The 27,959-nt window shown below is 34.8% G+C and overlaps 1 protein-coding gene across 1 annotated transcript; it reads left to right on the forward strand.

Moving 5' to 3' along the window:
* Nucleotides 1–47: 47 nt before the first annotated feature.
* Nucleotides 48–27,959, forward strand: LOC145669262 (uncharacterized). The gene is made up of 4 exons (XM_081737582.1): nucleotides 48–207; nucleotides 8,574–8,702; nucleotides 19,284–19,391; nucleotides 27,654–27,959. Exons 1-4 carry the CDS (start codon nucleotides 111–113, stop codon nucleotides 27,719–27,721), a joined length of 402 nt encoding a protein of 133 aa, XP_081593708.1. The 5' UTR covers nucleotides 48–110; the 3' UTR covers nucleotides 27,722–27,959.

Consider the following 27,959-nt stretch of genomic DNA (forward strand, 5'->3'; position numbering starts at 1 on the left):
TACATGACTTAGGACGTCCTGAAGAATTTAGGAGAATTGTCTATATTGTTTGTTCAGTCGAAAAGAACATTGCACTGTGGAAGCAACAAATATCTGACTGTGAGAACATAATGATTGCCTTTAAGCAAAGTTCTCTGATTATTTGTGTTTTGATCGGCTTAGTGATAACTGCTGTTGAAAGTGATAATTATGGTGATGAAAGTAACAGTAAGTGAAGAATAACGAACATAATTTATATAAAATGTTATAAATATATTCGTTGATTAATTTGCAACGTTTTTTTTTTTTTTAAATATTCTGGACTTGTAAAATTCCAGCTTCCCATTAGTTTAGTCCATTTAAAAAAAAGTCTTTCTATGGTATCCAGGCAATTTTTGTTTTCATTTCGTGTATTTTTAATTCAAAACCGACGACCGGTTCTATGGTCTTTTTGCCAGCTTCCTCAGTGCTAGTAAGAAGGGGGCTGACAACAAGATCAACGACACGCTTGTGGATTTTAAATTGAATGCATTACGGGAAAACCATAGGGAGAAATGTTGAACTCTAGTCGTGATAACTTACGACAATCGAATTCTTAAAAAAGTGTTCATCAGCTGGTAGCAAATAAATCTTTCAAAATTCTATTTTAAGATGAATTCTACATTTTTTAAATAGCGTTGGATGGAATTGCTATAATATTAGCTCATAAACACAAGGTGGAAAAATTGCAAAATCTGATTATTATTATTACTATTGTTGTTATTGGATCAAACTGATACATTTTCTCTATTTGTTTTTCATTTAGAAGTATAGAAAATGAAAGCAAAACCATTTTTTTAAAGCACAAAACAATTTATCTACGATACTCAGCGAAGTATCAAGAAACAAGAGAGCTGATAATAGTTTTCAGCATACACGTCGTACAAGATCTTCATAATCTCATCGCTAGATATCAAGCAAATAATGTTTTCTTTCATATGCGAGCCCTAATAAATTCTCCACATAACCGAGAACCGACCACCACTCGCTGAAGATATTTGAGAATATCCGATCTGGACTCGGGCTCCGTGAGGTTGCATCTATTTTGTACGTACTATGATTCTTACTCGGGCTTAGGATTGAAAACATAGGCGCCGATTCTGGGGAGGCGAGGAGTCCCGAGTGAAGCCAAAGTTAGTATGAAATCTTCAGAATCTAACAACAACGAGACACTAGTACGCGATCATCACTCCATCTTTCAAAGTTATACAGAAAATACATTTATTAATTAGTCAAAGGTCACTAACTGGACAGTTCATCACAAGAAACTAATCATGCTATTGGTTGCTACCTTGCAGAAACCGGTACTAGGTACAGTTGTTGTTACCCGACTCTAGCATACCCATTATATTTTGCTCATCTTCTTTTTCTTGTACCCGAAATTCTTCTCATGAGTTACCCAAACAAAACAGTCTCTGCATATTTACAATAGGTTCCATTTATTTTCAATCTCAAGTTAATTGCTTAATGAATATTGAATTGTAATTTACATACTAAGTTGATGTTGTTCGTTTATTGAAGTTTTGTCCTTTTCAGCATCGAGACTATAAAAGGCGTGGCCATACAGTTTAAGGTGGAATATATATCATCTTAATTCGTTCAATTTTGCAATGCTTTTCCACCGGGAATCGAATCCGAAACCTCGTGTAAAAAAGATTCGCGCGCTAGCCACTGAAACAGCAGGAAGGGTTATTTACATTTTCGGAATCGTTGAAGTTCTACAGGTATGATATAATGCGAGTAAAAATTTTAATTTAAGAATTTAATATTTAATTCTCATTTAATCTTAGCAATACTTTCTAACCAGAAAATTGTCAGACACCTCCGAACGTTTTTTGTTCTTGTCTTTGGTTTAACCAATTTTTATATGAAATCTGCCAAGATGACAGAATTCACAAATTTTCAGAATGGTTATATAACTATTAACTATTTATTTGTAATAATTTAGAAATTCTGTCGTTCTGGTAAAGTTAGCGTAAAAATCAATTAGAGCGACTTACTTATAGTAAAATTCACAATATCAAAATTTCATTACCCAGCATAACGTATTTTTCGGATAACGTATTAGACGGAGAGATTAGTATCTGAAAATAAGACAAGAATTATTAGCACAAAATCTAAACTATTTTTGATTCCCCCACTCAGTTGTATAGTACTTTATTTTCTTTAATACGTAGTATTATGCAAGGGTAGGAAAGAATACTGAAAAACTTAAACTCATTACGTCCGTCCGAATGTACACTCATGTCCAAAATGATTGTCCAATAACTGTCTTCTTGTAAGAATATAATTTGATAATGATTTTGCAGTGTACTTTTAATACTGATACTATGTGTATAATCGGGAAATGTATATTTGTGATAAATTTCATAGGAAAAGAATTATAAATACGAAAATTAGAATTAGTAAAACAAAATGTTTCTAAATGAGCAAGAAAGTTTTATTTTCGCTTTATTCTTCTTATTTACTGCTCTTTTGACATGAAAATTTCCACATACATGTCTTTGCCGATTATACACATACTAACGTTGTAAGAAATACCGGGCGAATTCGTTATCAAATTATATCCCTACAACAACACATTTATAGACATGCGACCTTAAATTTGGACATAAGTGTACATTCGCTTAAGCCATACCGTTAAACGTATCTGAACCAAATTTTAAAAGTAAGATTTTTGCATATAAGATTCTTCAGCAGATTTTTCGAATTTTCTTCCTACTACCAAAATAAGGATAGTTTGCTAAACGGAAAAAGAAAATGGGGCTTTTTTTTTAAAAAAAAAATACTCTAACCATTTTCTTTATTTTTTTATGAATCAATATTTCATTAGCAACTCTATATAATAACTAGCTGGGAGCTCCGCCCCCGGACACCCGAGTTTGCTCGGCCTGCGGATTCGCATTTCTTATCCATCGGTCTTTGCATCAACAGTGAATTTTGTGAAATTGCTTTTCATATTTCCTGAATCTGCCCATCCGGGGCTGCGCTCCCACACATTGTCTTTGCTCGGCCTACGGTCTCGCACCTCTTGAACCTACAATTCTATCGTTTCTTTTCCTATTTCAACTAGCTTATTTAAATAGCACGGGAATTTCTTCATCGGCCTTTAGACCCCTAAAAAATTAAAAATATTCACTTTTGTCAATTTTCCTGTTAGTCCTAGAAGGCAACAATCATGCCAAATTTCATCCTAATCCTGCCGGAAGTACCTAAACATTTGGGGTCTAGAAGACGTCCCATATAAATAACATCGGAAAGATTTTTCAGTTCCCCATAAAGCCACTCTACGGTTGGAAATTTTCATTTCTGATGATTCACTTAGGTAACGCTAAGAAAAACGAACAACCATACCGAATTTCAAGTTTTTATTCCAATTCTAAGTATCTAGAACATGAGAATATAGGTCCAAAAAAAGGCCCACTCAAATAACATTGGGAAATTCTTCATCCCCTCTTTAGACCCCCTAAAAATTAAAAATATTCACTTTTGGCAATTTTCCTGTGGGTTAGTTCCGGAAAGCTACAATCATGCCAAATTTAATCATTGTAGCCCAACAGGAAGTGTTCGATAATGTCAGCTCATGTTTTTTTTTATATATAGTTAGGATATACTTTCTCTGGAAAAATCTTTCTCTTGGGGTGAGCTCAAGGACAGGAATCAAGTGATTTTCTTCATGTTTTATAAATAAACGTTACATGAGCAACCCGTTAATATGACATAATTTATTAGCAATGAAAATGTCTACAAGAAGTAGTCGAAATATATTATTTCTGGACGATATTCTCAAAAACAGAGTTATTCCCCTGTTAGGGGACTATAAAAATCCTACAAACGCAACATAAATTATTTCGCACGAAAAAGTCTACAAGATAGTTTACTCTTCGAAGTGTTTTTTATTCGGAATTTACTCTAAAACTGTAAAGTTGACTTTGTTCTTACTTCATAAATAAATATTTCCTTAGGAATCCTGTAACACAGCATAAATCATTTTGCATGAAACTGTTCACAAACGATAGGTTGCTCTTACATTCGAAAATAAATTTTTCCTGTTACGTTTTACTATTATTGCTAATTTTGATTTATTTTCTTATCATATACAGCGGACATTTTTCTTTTAATCTAAGTCCTAGGAAATACGAAAGAAATTCTAATTATCGTAAATCCGAAATATTCAATAATATGCATTTTAATTACCTAAAATGAAGTGAACAAAATTACGTGCATGAAAAGAAATTAATAATGTGCAGTAGACTTTAGCTTTAAAGCAGCATATTATGTGGATAATCCAATACAACAAACAAACATACGACATTTTCTCTGATATAAATTAAGAGACACGTACTACGGAAACCATATTTAAATACATTAAAACATACACACACACAAACTAGATAAACGAGCAAGAATCTTCATTATCTATTCTCACTTCGTGCTATTCGTTTATTCGGATTTGCTTGTTTTTACATAGCCAGTAAAACCTTCAGTTTCATTTATTGTGTGAAAAAGTAACATTTGGTTGACGTTCATTGAATCTTCTTAAATTTTCAACCATTTCGAAAACTTCAGATGGATTTGGCACACACTATTTCTTTCCTTCATCCTCATTATCATCATATGGATTGTTTTTCTTCTATGTCACTTTTCCCCATGGCTGTAAGTGGGTAATTAAAATGACATCATTCAGTTTAGCGTCCGAGGATTATGCTCTTTAGCGTAAGGGAGACGATGGAATCGAACCAGAGACTCCACGCACCAGAAGTAAGCGTTTTACCGCTGAGCCAACTGGATGAGTAAAAACAAGTTGAAACTGAATTCTTGAGTTTTTGTTTGAAAGATTATGCTTTTGCGTAGGTTTCATATAAATTTCAGTAGGATTTGATGATAGTCTCCGGAACTAGATTATAAAACCCTGCAACGGTTCACAGTGTTAATATCATTATTAATCGGCTTGATTGGGTGCATATTCACGCATGGCTTCAACATAGATGGTGCACCGATTTTGTAAATTATTATTTAGTTTCAAAGAGTCTTAATGAATTCTGTCGAGAAATTTAAGGCTTAAAATATATAAAACGATAATAATGCTTGTTGTGGTGTATGGTTGCCAAACATGGCTGCTTATTCTGAGGGAAGAACGCAGCCTGAAAGTATCTGAGAATAAAATCCTAAACCCAAGATGCCCGGGAACCGGGAATGGGGAATGGCAGAAACTTCATAATGACGAACTCATAATTTATATCTTTACCAAACATTGTTATTGTCATCAAGTCTAGGGGACTCTGGTGTGCCGCGAGGAAATCGAAACAAAATTATTAATTCTGTGGCAACCAAATTGCAAGACATAGGAAAATTGTATATTTTTGTATTACACATTAGTATGAATATCTACCATGGAAAAAAAATACTGTAATTGTAATATATTATTCTACATCTATTACTGTGTAGCAGACAGTATTTCGGCTCATACACATTTCCACGGTTAGTTGCTATGTTACTCTTCAATTGAGAGTCATACTAACACCGAGAAATGGAAGCACTTGTACGGTACGCATCAAGTGAACGTTCGTAGAACATTCATTCACACGTGAATGACAGAACAACACTGTTCAACAGGTGTGTTTTGACTTTGACGCATCGCAAGCTGTGTGGTTGTAATAATATGCACCGGTTTTGGTTAAAACAGCAAAGCCAAAAGTACAAAACATTTGTTTCTTCGTTCGTTATTTGGTGATCTTCGTTCTTAGTGAAAGGTTGGATACAGTTTTCGAAAAAGAAAGCATATTTTTAAAAATCTGAGTCCTATATTTCATTGCAATTGTGTTCTATTTTAAAATTAGAATAAAAAATAAGCATAATGAATTAGCATAGGGAAAAACCAGTAATCGAGCTTTCATCTCTGTAAGAAGGAGATCAGTAATCACACAAAAAATTACCATGGTATTTTATATTTGCAAATAATAATAATAATAATAATAATAATAATAATAATAATAATAATAATAATAATAATAATAATAATAATAATAATATCTATAAGTGTGCCGCGAAAATTCAAGTTACATCCGTAGTGTGCCGCAAGTTGAAAAATATTGGGAAACGCTGCTCTATTGCAACCAGTAGTTATAGATGTGTTGTTTCCAACTTTGAGTATTGAATTCCCATAGTTTGGACGTCTACCGTAGTTTCACACTGTGAAATGAAACACTTGTTTTTAACGAAATTATCCAGTTTCCAATTTAAATGATTCTACGTTACTATCTGAAATCATGATTTTATTACATGGAAATACTGAATATAACATATCTTCCTTTTATCCTTAAAAGTCATAGCAAGTTCTTTTCTTTTCTTTCTGAAAAATCTGGCAACCCTATTTCCAACATGTCGTGTTTATGCTAGGCGGACGGTCAGGGAATCGTGAGCTTCATGCTTCTGTCTTCCTTGAAACAAGGTGCGATTTTCTGATGTTGTGGGCTATAATTTCCTGGTGTTCCACGGGTCATGCGATTACGCTAAAAAAGAATTCCATTGATTATGTGGATCTTTTACAAAGACCAAGTGCATACTATGGTCCAGATGACAATGCTCTAATTCATATTACTGGAGCTGTTGAATCGTGGTTTTATGAACATCAAAATGAACTATTACAGCTTCCCTGGACTGTTAAACACCTGGATCTCAACGTTATCGAATAACTATAAATACATGAGCGCAGACTTCTTAGTAAGCCTCCTCTTCCCTCATCGCTAACAGAACTAAGCGCTACCCTGCATGAGAAAGGTACAGTATTTATATGGAAGAAATACATGGCCTTTTCGTCCTTATTGCGCTACTAATCAGAGTCTAACTGTGGCCCTACCCATTGCTAAACAGTAATTGCATTTTCGTAAAGTGTTTTCAATTATTTTGTCAGCCATCTGTATATAATATGAGACCTAAACTTTACAAGGAATCTGGACCAGACCCATAAAATTCTGTGTGTAACAAGGTAAGATAGTATATTACCGTTCAGTTGCTGTTTCGTTCCGTGTTACCTTGCATCTCGTTTTGTTGTCATCCAATTTCTGGAACTATAATTTTAACTTACAAATGTCATTTTATTAAATGGATTATTGATATTAAACCGTAATTCGTTCAAGACATTTTGCAGTTCTTGATTAAGTAACCAATTTTCAGTTCAAGATTGACGTAAATATGCAGAAGTAAAAAAGAAAAAAAATAAGAGATCCAAGAAAATGGAAAGAAGATAGAATAAAATATGGATTTGATAATTAAATCAATGAGAACGGAAACAACCATTTTATACCAAAATTAAGTATAAGTTGATTCTTCACTCACCAGTTCACTTAGATGTGACCTTTCATATGACTCTTCAATCCAAAAAAAGTACTAAATTGCTTGAGAGCAGTGTTACCAACAGATACTTTCAGAAAATAGCTAAATGACGCTTAGAATCTGGCTAAAAAATAGCCAAACCCTTTTAAAATTATAGCTAACAGAATTTAACAATAAAACAAGCAGAAAACTGTAGTCTTGCTATCCTCCAAAAACACACTGCAATATTCCATTTGGTACTGTGAAATTAACTACATTCACCCTTAACTCCTATGTAAAATATTTCTTTTTGATACTCTCAATTCCATTCTTTTCATAGCAACATGAGGAGGTGTCACACTCCTTTGAATTGTTTTCTTCTGCCAATCTTCGGAGCAATGTTGGCTATATATCGATTGCACAATTGTTCTAACAATATTAAAAGTATTCTATCCACGTTGAACGTACACTCAAAATTCTCATTTGCAAATTAAGTACCGGTATGCATTAAAATTAACTATGGAAAGATGTAATTTCCAGAATCCCGATTTACACGAGGTCGTTTCATGAAGCTTAAAAATAACAAAGAGAGGTCAAATTGTGGCCATATAAATTCTGTTATAAGCGGAAGGTTTTATCAAACAGATAACAATATTTTATTTTTACTAGAAGTTTTAGAGAAGTTTTGATTAGGAAAGGTATTCAAATATCACTGAGTACAAATGGCTAAAAATTGGCACAGTTGGATGCAGAATTTACGAAAATCATAGCTAATAACCGAATTTCATTTTTATTAGCTAAGTTACTTTCATGTGAAATGGCTAGATTTAGACAGTTAGGGCCTTATCCAGAGTCGTTTTGACGGATGATTAGTGTCATACTAAAGAGTGCAACTAATGTGTTTCCTGCAGTAGTCAGGTCTTTAGTATGACGCTAATTATATGTTAAAACGACTCTGCATAAGGCCTTCAATGACTAAATTGACAACATTACTTGGCAGCGCTACACGTCCACAAGATTTGCTAACGAAACTGTCCAATTACTGCATTATTCTTGCATATCGATCCTTTAACCATCGTAATAAGTTTCGATTTCTATAATGAAAGAATGAACCAAAGGTTATAAATTTGGATGTAATATTGACTGGAACATTTATTTCCTAATAATGTTATTTTATGTTCTTTTACTGTTGTAAACATAACAAATTTGTTTTTAAATTTCTTAAAATTTAAAATTTGCAGCCATAGATGGAACTTGCCAGGCTGGAGTCAGAGGATGTCAAAGCTCAAATGCGTTTTGCAATGCTAACGGAATATGCGAATGCCATGAAAATTACATTCCGTCTTATAGTCACACAGATTGTCTTCCAGGTAACGTAAATTTTTTCTCCATAGGTATAAAATGCTTGTTTTAAATTTAACCTAAATTTTATCCTAGCAAATAGATAAAGAGAGGCAGTTTTCTTTTTGGTCTATTAAGAATAGGAAGTTGACTCTAAATTGCCTAGTGTCACATTAAAGAACATTTAACCAATATATGCTCAATAGCGTAGTAATGTAACCAGAAAAAACTGACAAGGAACCATTCCGATTTAGTAAATTTAATTGCTGAAAATGATTGTTAGCACTAAAATATTGAGTACTAAAAGAAACAGAGAAAAAGAGTATGTTTAATGGCAGACCGTATACAGAGTGGGAGGTAAATGAGGACTGTAGAGCTTCACTGACTAGGCGTAATGTGAATCATAGAGGCCATTCGAAAAGCCGCCATATTAGAATTAGCGTAAGAAGAATACACGGGAAAGGGATCATGTAACATATGGCTCTTGATGCACACGTCTACTGAAATCAATAGTGGCCAATACAGTTGGAGATCTCTGTTTAATTGTAACTGTTATGGACCTTAAGAATGATTGTGTGGTTGATACAAAATGGAGACAACAGTAGGCACATTTGAAAAGCGATAAAAAAAAGACAATCGGAGTCGTCACAGCTGTGGCCGGTATTGAAAGTGAAGCAGTAGTCGACAGGTGTCATGAATGTGCCAGGTGCTGTTTGCAAATATTCAGTTTTGTAGAAAGCATATTTAATCTTAGCTTGGAACCTTGGTGCTGTAAACTGAAAGTGGGTAGGTGATTGCAAGTTAATGAAGTTGTTCCGTTGCCATATTTTGAAGTCAGATGACAGAAGAACGGTGTCTGTTACATATTTTACGAAATTCTTATACGGAAGGAAGAAGAACACATCCAGCGGTTATATGAGTGAAATGTAACCATCAATGATAAAGAGTAGGGTAAGTTCAACATTGTCCGGTTTCTGCACGAACTCTTCATCTTTATTGGTTCTTCATGAATGATCGAGGAGCAGCAGTTTTGTCTGCTTTATAGAAGACCAGAAAACGTCAGCCATGAACTCTTTCAGGTTGTTCTTGGTCATATTTGCAATTTTACCAGCATATGAACTAATGTTAGGTGGATCGGGACGTTTGTTGACTGGAAAGTGCGCACTAGACTCGGTGCAGAGGAAATACATGGGGCTTATTATTCCCATCCATGGAAACAACCAGTGGCGAAGCGTATTCCCACAAGTAGGGTAGGCCCGACAAATTACTAACACAAATAACATTTAAGGTGTCATAAAATGTTAAAATGATAGTCAAAATTCTATTTTCTTTATTGAGTTAAAAGAAACTACCAAATGTATTTATTTTAAAGAACTTTCTTAGCTGTATTTCTGACACTGTTTAGAGTTGAATTTATTTGCATGTATACATAATAGTTTTCTTTTTATGTTTAATTTAACAAGAAAGAATTAATATATAAGCAAAAGTAGACAGAAAGTATTATTATTATTATTATTATTATTATTATTATTATTATTATTATTATTATTATTATTATTATTATTATTATTACTCAACAAATATTTGCATAAGGAAATCACGCAATATGTATTAACGGAATATTCCCATTTAGCTCCACTACAAATATTTTGAAGTGCAGTTCATACTTTCTTCTGCCTGGGATTTGCAGGGGTGATGGAGGGAAACTTCCTCCTCACTTGCTGTTTTCATTTCCTGCATACTTGAAAATAGAGGGAGAGAAAAAGAAAATGCATTCTTATAGTTAACTGTCAAATTTCTTGGATAAATGTTAATGCTCAGAAGGAACTTTATTTGAATCAGCGCAACATATTTAATATTGTATTCTATAGAGTGGCATATTTAAGGGAGTGGCTTCCGGGTTTAAACACTCACCGAAATTTTATCGCAGCTTTTTATTGTTTTATATATATATTACAGAATTTTCATATTTCCAGGAATAAAGTTAGCAAAGCCCCCCGAAACAAAATCGTAAATACATTGATTCTATGAAATGGAAAACTCAACTAAAATTACACACAAATATAATTATTTTATCCTATACGGTAGCGTTTGTAAATTTATACGCATGTTTAATGTATCAGAATTATATTCTATATGCTATATGGACCAGGCCCTATATACCTAAATTAAACAGGTTATCATTAACAGAAATACATAATTCTACACAGAAACTTCTTACTCTGTGTTAAAGAAGTAATTTTATAACATATTAGCATGGAAAGATGCCTTCAACGTTAAAACTAAACTCCCAGAGGCGAGCCTTTGCACCTTCCCAACAATGCGTGCAATCTCAAGCGAAAATAACTTCGCTCCCTGAGCAGCATAGCCCATAAACCTATCTAGCGAGCTGGTGAGGCTCAGATGGAAGGGACTTCGAATGTTTCCAACCTAATTTTTGTTACCAAAAAAAACCGAAATGATGAAGTAATGACTTTATTTTATAATAAACCAAACATAAAGAAAATATATAGTAGGAAACAGGGTAGGTCCTGCCCCAGAACCTCATGGTACGCTTCGCCACTGGAAACAGGATAGATCACGTATGAATGAGTAGTAACCCATGCTGATCCAACTGCATCGTATATTCTCTTTTCACATTGGAACGACAAAGTCCGTCCAGAATATAGCTCTTTGTCGAAACGGCTTTGGTCAGTATTGAAAACTTGTGAGTGAAGAAGGACTCACTTGCTGCGAGGTTGTGCAATCACTTGAGAGGTTGTGAGAAGAGAGAGGTTGCGTAATCACTTGCTTTGTTCGTGGATGAATTCTTGTGCCAATTTCCGACTCTGTTCGTCGTCCTGCCGAAATGATTTGACAACTTTGTGTGTGATAGACCTGGACACAATCTTGTTTCTCTTCTTAAACCTGTAAAGCCAGGATATTGAAACCTTGAAAGAAATGGCCAATTCGAGCTCTTGCACAATCGTGCACAATCGCATTTATTTGTTGTATGGCGAGAAATATATCTTGAACCCGTTTGTTAATTTGCTTCATTGGACTCTCCTTCAACTTCGCATCTTCGTATTTAGAAAATAAGCAAAATTGGTGCTGCATCGTTTGTTTATTTGGAGGTAACCGACGACTGCACCGCCGCTTTTCTCCCTTTGCAACGATAAGAGGGACGTCCTTTAACTGATACGTCCAAAGCCGGCCAGCTTGTTGTAGGTACGCGTCATCCACCTTTTCGGACTTCACATGCTTTTTTGGCGATGAATCGTCGCTGGCATAGTCGGTATAATCGGATTCCTCGTTCCCATCGCCATCTGATTCGACGTTGTCATAGTCCAGTGTGTCAATATTCTCTTCTTCTAATTCATTGCGTTCGAGCTGGCGACGCATTTGTTCTAACATAAAATAGTCGCGAAAGATCGCTTCATCATTTGATGTCCCAAAATACCCCAGAAGCAGTTGCACAATCCGCTTATACAACTTTGGTGTACACATTGAACAAACAACGTTAGGTAGGCAACGGCCTGCCAGTGGCGTATTTAAGGGGGTGGCTTCCGGGCTTAAGCCCCCCCGAAATCTTACAGAATATCTTGCAGAATTTTCACATTTCCAGGCAAAGCCCCCCCGAAAGTTAGCAAAGCCCCGCCCGAAACAGAATCGTAAATACGCCACTGCTAAAACGAAACTAGTTAACTAAACATTTTGAACTAAACGTATTAACATTATTATAGTACTGATCTGTACAAATGTTTCCACAAACAGATGTCAGTCACACTACAGAAAAGCATGATAAATGTCTTTGTACTTAACGGTGTCTCACAATTTGTCATATACGTGTACGTAGTAATACAAACACGAAATCAAAGTGAACAGAAACAAAAAACACTTGTTTATCGTTCGTTATATATAATATATGGCCGGATGCCATCTATAACTTCTTTTATATTATTCTTTTATATTCTTATATATTATATTATAAAAGAAGTTATAGATGGCATCTGGCCGTTCCTAGTACTACCTCATCCACAGGGACGGCATTAAGGGTGGGTGACCGCTCACCCGATGTATGGCCTCGCCCACCCATCCGTCCCCCCAACAGAAGTAGAATAATTAAGGTGACATCCTGTACTTCAAAAGCAATAGGTATTACTTTCGATTGTAATGTAATAGGTTTTAGGACTCTTTTAACTCTGCAATGATTTTAAGACAGATATTTGTAGTAATATAATGATGCCAAAAGTCGTGCTTAATGAATTAAAGTTTAACACACACAAATAATCGTGCTATTGAAACGCCGGTGTTTGTATGCTGCGCTGGAAAAAAAAAAGCAGTGCTTTTTAAAAAGCCGGCTTAATAATGGACAGGACTGGGTAGTATTGTCTATTGTCTCATTTATTGTTGTGAATTATTGGACTAGATCAGGTCACTTTTCTTGAATACAAGACTGTTTCAAATGACTTTTGAATGCTTAACTACATAGTACACGATACTGTGCATGTTTTAGATTAGAACTAAACCTTGACAAATATTCGTTTAATAATCCGAATAGCTCAAGCAAATATTCGGACTAACACGCGCTTCCTGCTGTAGTTATCGAAGATTATTACTGGTCCACATTTTGTTCGCACAGTTACCATGAAAATAAATATATGCGAAATGATGTTACTCCTATTGACCTTCCGGTGTCCCCGGTAGATGAGTGGATACGCTCGTTGCCTTGGAAGCACGGAGTGCCGGGTTCGATTCCTAGTGGGAACACAAGTGATTTGGATCCCACTCTAGGTCCCGTTGTTAGGACGTTATCGTCGTTCCGCGGAAGGCCATGACAAGCCATCATGGGTTCACTTTGCCCAGGGACCCAGGGTAGAACACTGCATCATCATAATGACCTTCCACTAATCGGTCATCGCGTCCTTTGTATATTGCTGAGGTGTCGTCAGTGATACTACACAGAAAATGACGGCTTCTAATGTACTATCTTCTTGTGGTATTCAATATATACTTAATAGTATTATTTATGGCATTAAGTATCTTCTGAACCACTAACGAAATATTTTTTACCCGTTTATTTTAAGTTGCAGCTTGTGTGAATATAAAGAGAACGTTTAGGGTAGTTATTCTAACACTTGTTGAGATAAGTAATGAAAATCGCAGTCGCTCTTTGGAAAGTTGAAAAGATTGTCAGATTATCTACAAAATAAGGAGAGAACACTGGCTAATGCTGTTTTACTTACGAAGGGTGTAGTGGATTATTTTACTGTAATCGAAACACAGTCGAGGAGTTCGAAAAAAAATTGGAATGAGTCTTTGAGTCTTGCTGAAAATAACGGTATATCTCTAACGGGTCCAGTGTCTAGAACACGATCACTGCCCAATCATTTACGTCAGTATTTTATGACTGAGAAAGTATCGGTTGAGGAGGAAGATATCCAATCCCAAGAAGACTACAGACTTAGGATATTTTTTCTGTACTTGACAGACTACTTGCAGAAATGAATAGGCGTTTTACAGAAAATACAGATATTCTATGTGGGATAAGCAGTCTTCACCCTTTAAAGTGAACACTTATTCTCATTTGAGAAAATTGAACCACTTTCACCCCATTATGGATATGATGAAAATAGTGTACAGGTGGAACTGAAACTTCTCCTGAAAGTTTTGAAACGTTATGAGGAGGAAAAGCAATGTAAAATTACCTCCGTTTCTCAGTTTACTGAAGTGATGGATCGTTTCAAATTGCTTTTCATGAAATTTACAAATTAACCGTAATTGCTGTCACTATTCCTGTATCTAGTTCACCATGTGAGCGTTCTTTCTCGTGTCTTAGACGGGTTAAAACATATCCAAGAAATCGAATGGCAAATGGTCGCCTAAGCGATCTTTGTTTCCTTTCAGTAGAAACAAAAATTGTAATGAATATTGCTGTAGAGGATGTGGTAAACGCATTTGATGCTGGACATAAAAATCGACGCATTGCACTTCATTAAAGTGCAGGTATAAAAGTTCATTGTAAGCTTGTTCGTACCATGTGATCAGCCCTTCATAGTTTAAAATACATTGTTCATGATGATGATCATGATAATGTTTTGTTAATTGCTATTTACTTCTTTATCTAATCTATATTTTATTTTTAAATTTATTTATTTATTTATTTATTGCTAACTTGAGTTTCAGTTTCAAAGATTTCTGTGTAAGGTATGATCAAACAATCATGCTGTCAAATTTCCCTATCCTTTTGGTAACATAGGTCTTTGCTGTTGCATATAGAGACCACGTCAAAAAATCTTATGTGCACAAATTAAGAATATATGAGAGAAAATATAAATGATTTATATTTTTTGTCTCTTGCTTTCTTGTAATAAATCCTTCAAAGATAAAAATGTTTGCAGTAGCCTATTTTATCCTTGTTTTACTTTACTACTTATTGTGTATTTTATGTTATTAACGAAGGCAGAGTATTATCTGTTAGTCTGTGTTGTTTGAATCTTTTATTTCTATGCATTCATGTGCATTCTTGGAGGGAGAGGAGGTAAAGCTGTCTTGAACTTCATCAACTACACAGTACACACCGTTATTATTGTTGAAAAAAACCTGGAAGTAGAGCTAGTGTGTCTGCCACACGGATTTCGGTAGGTCGAGCGTATAGCCACGAACTCCCGCAGCAAATCCTAAGTCCTGCATTCCTTCAGTCCCACTAGGCGAATGCCGTAATTGTATCTTCTATAAGGCCAAGACAGCTGTTTTCCACATCCTTTTTCCTCCTCTATTTCGATCTGAGCCTTAGCTAACTAAAGAGTATAAAAATTGAAACTTAATTATTGTCAAAGAAATGTCCACATTGCCTAGTTCTCATTTTCATTGTCCGCCCACCCAGCAACTAAGTCCGCTTCTTTCCGCCCACCCCATCAAGCGTTTCTGGTGCCGTCCCTGCTCATCCACCCCGAACGACAAAACATTCTCTCAAATAAAAAAGACTCCACTCTTAGCACAAGTTCTGGTTTCGACGATCCTCATACAAAAACAAACAAACAAAAAAAGAAAAAAAAACTCAAGCGAAACCAGTTAGACTCTTAGCGCTATCTAACTAAGTGCATCAAGAAAGAAAATCACTAAATATAGGAGCAGATTTACCAAAAAGGCCCATTTTACTCCTTGGGGATAAAAAAAACCTGCGTTTGTTACTGTTGGCCCATTTCATTTGAAACCACACGCTTGGTTGCCAAATATGTGCCATGACCGTCTTGAAGTTGTATGAAATATGTATATATATATATATATATATATATATATATATATATATATATATATATATATATATATATATATATATATATATATATATATATATATATATATATATATATTAAAGACGGACATGGCCAGAATACAGAAACAAATTTGTTTTGGTGTCTGGTGCTTTAAAACAATGTTGCAACCTCTTAAAAATCACCATAGTTACTTTTGCAGCTAAGTGAGGAATTGGCGTTTTGAAGGTATTAAGGACAAAAAGTGTTAGCAATCTTTTTTGTTATTTATTTTATATTATGTTTTCAACTCTTCCAAACCATTCCAAACAGAGACATTAGAGGTGTAACATAAACTGCAACATAAATTTTGAACTTGGACAAAACTTGGTTGTGCACACATTTCGATTATTTCCAGTGCCTAAACGAAAACATAATATTTGTTTTATGCTAGGAATAAATACTATGAAAACATGACATTGCAATATAAATATCATTTCCTATCTATCTGCACACCACAAGTGAGAATCCAGCATGAAAAAGTGAAACTTTCAGAATTTGACTATTTTCAAAAACTCCAACTTGGATTTCCATAAAAATTAAACAAATCATGCATACAACATTGTTCTCCTATCATGTAAAGACAGACTTGGTATTATTTTTCCGCAAAGAGAGAAATTAAATTTTATATTGTACCTTCCACAAGTTGTGAAATAATAGTAAAGCAGTGAACAAAAAATGTGGGATTGGCAACACTGCTTTTAATTTAAATTCCACATTCAAGGTGTTATATCACCATAGTAACCATGTAAGTAAATATATTGACCAAAAACAGGTCCAGTAATTACAAAGACTTATTTTATGTAAGCACTCATCAGTGTATCGCAGCTGTGCAAAAACGTCTTCTGTAAGCTTTAGTTGGGTTGCTGGAAATTTGTGCAGTCGAGCAGAGCGTCCAGTGAAAATAGGGTAATCCATCTTGAGTAGTGCGCTTCTTATGGGAATTGTACACACATTTTGCACAAAAGGTCATTTGAAACCAGTTCCAGAATCATGTGAAGTCATGAGAGAGATCGTTCGTCTTCCAGTTCGAGTGATACGTGCGTTCTTGATCCCACCCACCACTGATTGTCTAATGCATACGATACAAAACCACGTAGATACAAATCCATCACAGTATAACGAGGTTTGGTTAGGAAACCAAATATAATAGGTTTCTTTGTATGAACAGCAATTCTGGCAATGTAAAGTTTATGTGATGCAATGCAAAAGTGGCTGGACTGAATTCCAGTCATCGGTTTCACGTTCACCCACTCTTTCCTTTTACTTCTACGATATTCTTCAACAGTACAATTGTCTAAAAATAGTAATGTTGTTTTCTTCATGAATTAGAGACAGTTTCAACGAATTCTCCTGCATCTCTAATTGCATCAATAGACTCATGTTGCTGATTCAATTTAGTTGCACGTATATTACTAAACCACCTATACCATCACAGGGGCCTTTTCCATGCCCAGTAGATGTAAATGCCATTTCCTTGTAAAGTTGTCATTCATGCGTTATAAGTCAAATTACTGAAATCTCTTTTTAAAATGGGAGGCTGCACCATCAGATACAAATACCTGGGTACAAAACGCGTGTACATCACACAATGCAGATATTTCTCCTGTGATCAGGGCTTGAAAAATCTTTGTTGCAAGTACTCGCCAGCCAAAAAATCTATAAGCCAGACCATTTAGCAGTCACAGTGTTTATACAAATAAACAAAAATAACTTGTGACACAGTAAACATATCAATATATTTTATTTTGTTTATTAGCATGTCTCTTATATATATATATATATATATATATATATATATATATATATATATATATATATATATATATATAAAAGAGTGACATCTGCTATTTATTATTGAATTCACATTTTTGATTGATCGGACTTTACTCGCCAAATGTGAAAAAGTACTCGCCACTGGCGAGTGGATTTTTTAAGGCCTGCCTATGATCAACTAGACAGCACATAGCGCATGTACACTATCATGAGCCAAGTCATCACTGACTTCTGCAAAGCCATGTGTGGTACCAAGCCATGAAAGTATCCAACACATGTCAATATTGGGATTTGGGATTTTTGCCAATGAAACTTTGAATCTCTGCCTGCACACAACTATACAGTTTTCTGAAAAATCAAAGTGCAAGACCAAAATAACACTTGTCGATGTATTTGATGTTTTTTCAGTAGCAAAGGCCTCTCTTTGAATACGGCGAATGTGAGCATGACAAACCCCTTTCACGACTCAATTGTTTGCCAGTCACGTATTTATGATACTATATTTTATTGAACATGTTCTTGGTCAATATATTTACTTACGTTGTTACTATGGTAATATAACATCTTGGATGTGGAATTAAATCAAAGGCAGTGTCGTCAATCCCATATTTTGTTCATTATTTTACTATTATTTCACAACTTGTGTAAGATACAATATAAAAATTCCTCTCTCTTTTCGCAAAAAAATAATACTAAGGTCTTTACAGGATTGGAGAACAATGATGTGTGCATGCTTTGTTTAACTTTTATGAAAATTCAAGATGGGATTTTGAGATACTAATTTTTGAAAATAGTTCAATTCTAAAAGTTTAAGTTTTACTGCTACAACTTAAGGGGGAAAGCTTTATAGAGTTTTAGTAAGCTGTATATAAGAATTTATACTTGAATTAAGATTTCTTCTCTAAGCTTAAAGAGATAACATTTAAATTTTTACCGAGTGACTTCCATCATGATCCGCCACTTGTTTCCTCTTTCCTCATCGCTCATTTTATGTTTTACATCAAAACCTTAATGACTAACTGAGTGAATCACATACTAAGTTCCTACTCGATATCACGTCACTTATATGACGAGGAAAATTAACTCCGTCTATTGAGATTAGTAAAGTGATTATATATATACTATATATACTATATACTATATATATTCTATATATATAAAGGGAGATGATTGAGATTAGTAAAACTTGTCATCTGTCGAAGATTCATCTCCCTACACACACACACACACACACACACACACACACACATATATATATATATATATATATATATATATATATATATATATATATATATATATATATATATATATATATATATATATATATATATACATAGATATGTAGATATAGATATAGATATCAAGTCATTGGTTTTGGGATTAAATGTTTTTATTCTACTTCAAAATTGAAACAAAGTACAAATGTATATTTAACGTTTAAAACTTGTCACGTAAAGGACAATAACATTTTGTTGTCAATTAATGTAAAGATCTATAGAATAATATTTTCTGGTCATTTGTTCTTTTTCTTTACAGAAGCTAGTCAGACAAACAATCACTGCACAGAGGACACTCAATGCAGAACACACTTTGGACATAATTCCAAATGCTACGATTCTCGGTGCATCATTCACAGCAGTTCAGGTTACTATACTTTTAACATTAAGGATACAAGTTCGTATATATAAGTCTATACATAGTATTATATATATATATATATATATATATATATATATAGTATGATATGTATATGCAGGGTGGACAATTTATCTTGATCATCCGCTATAAGGTACAAACCAAAAGAGATAAAGAAAAGCGGAACTTTCTACGAAGCAACAATAAAGAGAGGACATCGTTGTATGTATTAAAGAGAAAGATCCAACAAACAGTGTTGCCAACCCAATATAAAGTTATATTTTTTTTTTCAAAATGCACTACATCTGGTTATGACATATTTCAAATCAACATGTCAAACGTAAACTTAAAATACCACTTTTATTATTAAGTATTGCAAACTAACGATGTTATAATATCACAAACATTCAAAGTTCGGAAGCCTCTAACGCACATACAGAACAACGGAGACGCACAGGATAATGCGCATCGAAAGTACTTTAGTGTTATATACTATGGGCATGGTATGACTTGTTTCTAGTAAATAAGAAAGAAGTTCCCAGTTTTAATTTTATGGAAGCCTTTAATTTGAAAAAAAATACTGAAATAAGTATCATATCTAGTTGTATAGTTGTATAGTTTATAATGGATATGTAAATTATTTTGCCATTTACAGCACTTCGATATCTCAAATCATTCCGGTGATATGATAAACATTTCTGAACTTCGCAACACTGCTTAAATCGTGTAATTGCGAAAACTTGTGATTACAGCTACTAAAAGCTGTAATACTATAGAAGAGAAGGGAAACAAGAATCATATTAAATATTTTCCACAAATACACCATTTTGAGCAGTAGTGTTGTGAACTTTATCAATGATTATCATATCTGTGAAACGATTAGAGATACCGAAGTGCTGTCAACTGCAAAATAATTTACACATCCATTACAAACCACACAAATAACTAGACATGACACTTATTTCGGCATTCCTTCGACATAAAATCTTCCAAACAAATTAAAATTTTGACACCCTGGTAACTTCGTTCCTATTCATTCAAACAGGCCATGCCATGACCATGGCATCCAACACTAAGGTACTTTCGATGTGCATTATCGTGTGCATCTCCGTTGTGCTGTATGTGCGTTAGAGGCTTTCGAACTTCGGATGTCTGTGATACTATAACATCCTTAATTTGCAACACTATAATAATATTACACTATAATAATAATAATAATACAAGTGGTATTTTAAGTTTACGTTTGATATGTTGATTTGAAATAAATGATAATCTGACGTAGTGCTATTTAAAAATATATATTGGGTTGGCAGCAGTGTTTGATGGGTCTTTCTCTTTAATAGATACAACGATGTTCCCGTTCGCATAGTTGTTTCGTGCAAAGTTTCTGTTTTCCCTCTCTTTAGGTTTGTTCGTTATAGCGGATGATCAAGATAAATACTCCACTCTCTCTCTCTCTCTCTCTCTCTATTATATATATATATATATATATATATATATATATAGTTTTTAGCAAGTCTTCTCGGGCTATCAGCGAGGTGGAGGTATTGACATCCGACGTTTCGTGCGAATATGTCTGCATTCTAAACGTCGGATAGCAATACCTTCATCTGGTTGATAGCCCGATAAAACTTGCTTAAATCACAACGCCGGGAAAAAGTCAATTCTTTCTTCATATATATATATATATATAGTGTTTGTATTTGTGCCTTAAAAATAAATTTCCAACCAAGGATTTGATCAGTGGTGTAGCTAAAGGGAGTCTAGCGCAAGATTCTCTTCTGATAGACTTGCCACATTCGAAGGTTTCAACAGAAGTTTTGGAAATCCCTTCGTTGAGATATGTTTTATATTAATTCTAAAATTTAAAATATGCCTTGAAAATGTAAAACGTAATGTTTTTCATTGATAAAGTAGCGGAATGGGCGGAGACTGTCTTTGGCCAAGCCTGGTTACCAAATATACTGTAGCATTTTTATTCATATGGCAATGAGCTATTTGCCCACCAAATTTTGTTCAGATCTGACTAGTAGTTACCAAGAAATAAAATACCACACATACACACATAAATACAAACAACTGGAGTAAAACTATAAGCATCCGTATGCTTCACCGGGAGCTAAAAACTAACATTTAATTAATGTTAAAACGAGAAAAAATATGTGTATTTTCCCACCAAAATAAACTTTATGATACAAAATCTAGCAACTTCTTTACTCAGAATTTTATAAATACTTATAAACAACATTATTTGCTTAATACTTATGTCAGATCATCCTAATTATTACGTACTTCCTCTTAAGAACAGTTCCCAGTAAAATTAATTTAAGAAGCAATTTTAAATTCGATTACAAATATTCAGATTAAAACAAATTTTACATGCCTGTTGGCATTATATGAGCATCAGAAGGCATGAAGGACGAATTCAGAAATCGAGATTTAAGGAAAATAACATCAATATATTGAAAGCAGTTCAATAGATTAAAAGAGAAGATTCATAACTGAAAGTTTTCAATAAAAATTAACAGCAATTCTGTATCTGCATGATTTCCAGATTGATCAATTATGAAACTTCCATAGCTAGGAGGAAAACTATGGTCTTCACTGTTTTAGTAGATGATCCAGTTTTATTTCGTGGTAATCAATGATATGGGTATTGAAAAAGGGCAAACATTTTCATACTTTTTAAATCAAGGTCACATAATTTTTAAGGTTGAAAACACACTAGTATAAGCACTTCCCGCTGGCTTAGTGGCTAGTGGATACGCCTTTGTAAGGGCACGGTCTCTTTTCTTATTTTGAAGAAACTTTTTTTTTCTTATTTTGATGTGACAAATCACCTCTTAAAGTTTGTCGGCATAATTCATTAACACCCTGTATATATATTTGGTCAATGGCGTGATCAATAAATAACGTGATGGACATTAAATGAAAGATTCATGCCCGTTGACCTATTCCCGTTTCATCTACTGACCTAACTATCAATTTATCTGATTATCTTCATCATACCTTATCTGTAGTCGAAACACGTATTTCAGTTTTGCCTATCCCCGTTCCACTTACACTCAATCGAAGAGGAATGTTTAGTGTGTGTAAGGAAATTTTCACTGGGCGTACAATTTAAACATTTACAAATTAAAAAAAAAAATCATTTCTCAAAGTGTACAACCAAGGATATTGTAAGAAACAGTTCACGTGATTCTGGCCAATGACATTCCACTAGCAGTTTTAAAAGTGAATCACTTCTCTTATTTTTGAAGTGATTAACAATTAACTTCTCAAAATGTTAAGTTTATTCTTCAGATAAACTTTGCTTGCAAAGACAGTCAGTTCAAAAAGATGAATTAAAAACTCTCTTTTCAGTATAAACAAAAGCAGAGATAACTAGGGAAAGCAATGAAGGTAATACTAACTAGGCCTGCGTTGTGGTTAACTAATATATATATATTTTTTATCTTTCTTCATAAGATTTTGATTCCACGTAAATAATATTATGTGTAATCACGTCTCATATACAGTAGAGCGTCGATTATCCGAAGTAATTGGGGGACATGGGTGTTCGGAAAACTGGTTTGTTCGGATAATCGAACTGTACTGTACTGTACTGTACTGCACTGTACTGGACTGTACTTCTACAGCCAGTGCCAAACCGACAGAAGTGTGCTGATTGTTGAAACACAGCGACTGGCGGCTTGGCCGGTCAGCAGCGCCTTATGAAGGCCCCATTAGAAACAATGTTCCGCCAGCGGTGGCTCAGTGCGGAGACTACTGTGGGAAACTTGGTTTGGGAGTGAGGGGGATGATGGACAGTAGGGTGGGAGAGCAACAGGTGCGAGCGAGTACACAGTTCGGTTAAGCGGTCGTTCGGTTGACCGACGTTCGTATAATCGACGCTCTACTGTAGTTTCATACGGAATATTAGGCTAGGGGTTGGCAATATATTTTTTGAATGGTTGACAACACTGCCAAATTGTTGTGCTTGGGCACACTCGCACTATGTTTTCCATTGTCCCATGCTGCTTGTGTCACATTTGTTCTATATTCGTTCAATGGCACGCACCCCATTTGCAACATTGTGATGTTTACATTTGGTTGGCAACACTGACAATTTAGAATGGTTGAAATAGGTCATACTCAACGTATTTTTGCTATAATGTCGTGTGATGTTTCTTGGTGCATAAACGTCGATTAGTACGAAACCTGCTTTACACCTTCTCATTTTTACAGTTGGTTGGTAACACTGATAAACTGGGCTCCGAGTAAGAGGAATACGTCCACAGTATATTTTTCCTAGTGACGAATGATGTTTATGCCAAGTTTCATGGATATACATCCAGTGGTACAGAAATCATCTGCCACATTGTATTTGCAATTGGTTGGCAACACTGACCAAATGGGTACGTCTGGGTGCAAAGCGATATTATCAAACCTTTGCCCGAGTTACCTTCTAGCGATGGGCCGAAAAGGAACATGATGGGCTCAGGTGCTTACGCGTAATGGATCGTAAGATACATTTTTACTAATGTCAAATATACAATACATAGGGTCACAACTCTAACAAACTGTCCCCTTATAAGGTCAGGTTGTGGGTTTGCCCGTGATTTGAAAACAGTTTCGTACTTCTTTTGGCAAGAGCTTTCAGACGATATATAGGTTTTCCCCAGGGTACTTGGTCCCGGAATGAATCATCCCTAGTAAGTTCGATTCACAAAAGAACGGACAATTTTCGTGGCTAAAAGGCGAAATTTTCTTGGTTTGATCTAAAGACGTACGAAAATTATATTATGGTTAAGAAATCATCAACAAAAATCTCTCTTCAATATCGTATGTGTAGGGAGAAAGTGACCCATATTCTACGTATATATAACAACTTGAGTACCGTATTAATTTCTGTAATTCATTCAGGGCAACTGTAATAGTCCCAAATCTGAACCACAGAACTCACTATTGAAGCACATTTATTTCTGGAGTTACCGGGGTAGGAAACGTTAAGTACTGATTTAAAATATAATAAAAATAATGTATAGTAATACATAATAATTATTAGATATATAAAAAGTGAAAACATTTCAGTGTAAACTGAAAGTAAAAAATCAAACCTATAAGCTTATTATTCATCCGCATATTATTTAAAAGTTCTGCAAACACATGTACAGTTTCTAAACTTGGGAAGATGATTCGGATGTACTGGCCCATTATCGTAAGCATCTCCTTGCTAAGGAAGCATAAGAGATAGACTCGTTTTCTTATAAGAACAACCTTATAATTCAGTTTGAGAAAAGAGTATTGGTTTCTCATGATTTGTGATGTTCCTCCTCATTTCTTATTTTTACGAAAAGAATTTTGTAATTATCTGAATCAGAGTGCCTATATTTAAGTTCCAGAGAGAGCCAAAGAGCTGCGAGAACAGCCATCATGCTTGTTCTTATAAACCGCTGTTGCTGCTGTAGTTTACATTGGGAAATGGAAATGAAATGAAATTTTTGAGTATTACATCCCACGGTTATGCTGGTTAGGCTAAAGGAGACGGTGATTATGAGAAATGAATCAAATGAATAAAGTGAGAGGAAACGGAAGAACCCCGAGAAAACCGACGCACACGTTGTTTGTCCACCACAAAGTTCACTTGGCGGGAGCAGGGTTTGAACCCGGGACCCCATGCTCCAGAGGTGAACGCTCTACCACTGAGCTACCGCGGCCCACATTGGGAAATGAATCTCCAATTAATGAATCTTTGTAAGGAAAAAAAAAAAAAAACCCTCAGACACTAAATATCCTCGTCGAGTGAACGTAGGCAAAATGGAAATAGGCATAATGGGAATACCAGTTCCGCTGACGTCTAAGGTGAGATAATGATAACAATAAATACTGGTAGTTAGGTCAGTAGCCAAAATGGGAAGACATCATAATGGAAGAAACCTGGAGAGGAGAGGGGGGAGGAAAGACTACAATTTACGGAGGGAACTCAATAAATTGGTTCACGAGGTGCTGAATTTTAAATTTCTGTTCTGGAAAATCACAATTTTAAGCTTAGGTGATTTGTCATCCAAGCTGCCCAATTGATAACAAGTCTCCTCAAAAGGGCTCCCATTCCATATATATTGAGTTGATTTTGAGTTTTACGTCCCGTTCAGCAGCGAGGCTATATGAGACGTGGACCTACTGATTAACGTGGAATCCGAACCACATGAGCTCCCGCCGGGAATCGAACCCGGGCCTCCCACACCAAAGGCGCGTACGCTAACCGCTTAGCCACGGAGGAGCTCCATTCCATATATATATATATATATATATATATATAAAGGGTGTCCATAAAGTCCCTTGCCACCCCATTATCTTCGAATCGACTGCATATATGACAAAACGCAAAAACACATCCGCCATTATTGCCAGGAACTTGAATTTTGAGCTATAAAAGATCCATCCTAGATACCCTCACATAGGAGTACGTGGGTAAACTTAAAAATTTCAAATGGCTAAGGAGGTCGAGTAATATATTGTTGGAAAGGTCTCGACAAGAGAAATATTTTGCCGAAAGTTTCAAATCGGTATGTTGACCTCATCCAAAATGTCGGGGGTTTACATTTCGTGTCTGAGTTTATTCTGTATTGAGACAAAATAGATCAATCAAACATGTGTATCTCTCTTTCTTTTGAATTCTAAGTGTTCTAATTTGAATGATGTGCTATTAATTATGATTGTTGATATCTTGTACTTGATTTTTGTTCATTTTCCTCATTCAACGTTTGATAAAATACTCGAAGGAATACTCCAGTTTCTTTGGGAGTCACCCTTGCACCGCCACTGCACTATATCCGATTGTACACTAATGGAATCTACGACAAAAAACAATGGGAATTCTCTTTTACCTGACTTCTATCCGACGTTTTGTTGTTGAGTTATGGCTGTTTTTTTTTTTTTTTTTTTTTTTTTTTACATTTTCCGATAAATTTTCGGGTGATCAATGCGCCGAAAGAAGGCATTTTTTACACACAGGTTGATTTATACTTTTCGTTTTACCTCGGTATCAGGAATCACCAGTGGCGAAGGGTGGTAAGAGGGCCTGAGGCCCGGCCTACCCATTTACTTTCAGAAATTATAAGAAACTGTGGAGTACCGACCCATATCAGCGTAAAGAAAGTAATACATACGATGTTCAAAAATGCATATTTTAGCAATGCACAATGATTGTGCAAGTTATTCCTTAGAGAGTATAATAAGCAGACATGCTCCCAATAGAATTCTCAGATATGCCCTGACTTAAAGGTGGCTCCAAAATAGACAAAAGGTAAGCCTTGACAGCAGGTAGACACAGAATGTTTCGGCGGGAATTAGAAGTGTTAGGAGCCGTTAGCTCCACTGTTCCTCGTGTTCGGAATAACGCGTACTGCGATATAATTTGTCACTTTATATTTCACGTATAAGCGTTAACAACACATCTCAGCGCACTTCATTGGGGATACTCGGTCGGAAAGATGTAACAACTTTTCAAGCCAGCCATTCTGAGTCAGATTTTTCTTGGGTTTTCTTTATTCACACAAGATAAATACCAGGATGGTACTTAACATATACGTCCCAGGATGTTTCTTTCCTTCCCCATTCCTTTCTTCCTTCCTCTGGTCCTGATACTGTGTTCACCCAGAAACGTCATCCCTCATATGTGACGGGCTTGAGACCATAGTTAATGGTAATGCTCAGAAATAAATATAAATAAAAGTGCTAATTATTTCAAAAATTTATTTTGAAGAGTTTAACTAGTTCCTTTTTTAATTTTTTTTTTGCCATTTCATGAATACAAAATAAGAAGTTAAAATATTATAAAAAATGCCCCCTTAGAACTGGTACTTTTGAAAACACTGGGACACTTCTCCAATTATTTTTGATGATAAGATTCCTAACCGAGTTTCATGTCCCTAACTTGAATGGTTCATAACATACTCTATAAATTCACTATCCCAATCTCCTTTCCTTACGATACGGATCAGAATGTTATGATGAAAACTCAGTTCGAGGTAGAGAGGTGCTAATATATCTATGATTTGTTCCACAAATTTCACAACGTCTGAAAAATAGTCTTGTCCACTTCATGATGAAAATTCCGAAACTAATTTCAAACAGTTCAAATATGTGGATTTCTACTATATTAGACAAACAAACAAACAAACATTCATTTATTTTTAAACACACATACGTATATTAATATAACTACATAGGAGAAAAACAAATACTCTGAAATTTGTTTGTATTGATTATTATCTTTTATACTTCCAGATGCTACTACTGCCAGTGTATCAGTTGCTGGGTTGATTTCCCTCATGCTCACCAAATTTGTGCTCTGATTTCGAGGAAACATGGACACTGTAATTCATCTGAATTTTAAAATTAAACTTTCTCTTTTATTAAGAGCAAAACAAACTACCTTTTTAGTTAAATAATTTAGTGTAGTTCTTAAGTTGGTATTTCAACATTTATTTGAAATTTTAATTTATATTTTGTAAACTAGCAGTCTTTTTGAAGTATGTCTGAGAAATTTCTTTACATTGTTATTCTTTTAGTGATAAGTGTAATAAAACATTA

Source organism: Thermobia domestica, chromosome 13 (assembly GCF_964235325.1).
Source record: "Thermobia domestica chromosome 13, izTheDome1.hap1.1, whole genome shotgun sequence".
Classification (NCBI taxonomy): Eukaryota; Metazoa; Arthropoda; class Insecta; order Zygentoma; family Lepismatidae; genus Thermobia; species Thermobia domestica.

Coding starts and splice junctions, on each gene's coding strand:
- LOC145669262 (XM_081737582.1), top strand. CDS start 111: ATGATTGCCTTTAAGCAAAGTTCTCTGATTATTTGTGTTTTGATCGGC. Junction 208..8,573: donor TTATGGTGATGAAAGTAACA/GTAAGTGAAGAA, acceptor TAAAATTTGCAG/CCATAGATGGAACTTGCCAG. Junction 8,703..19,283: donor TCACACAGATTGTCTTCCAG/GTAACGTAAATT, acceptor TTTTCTTTACAG/AAGCTAGTCAGACAAACAAT.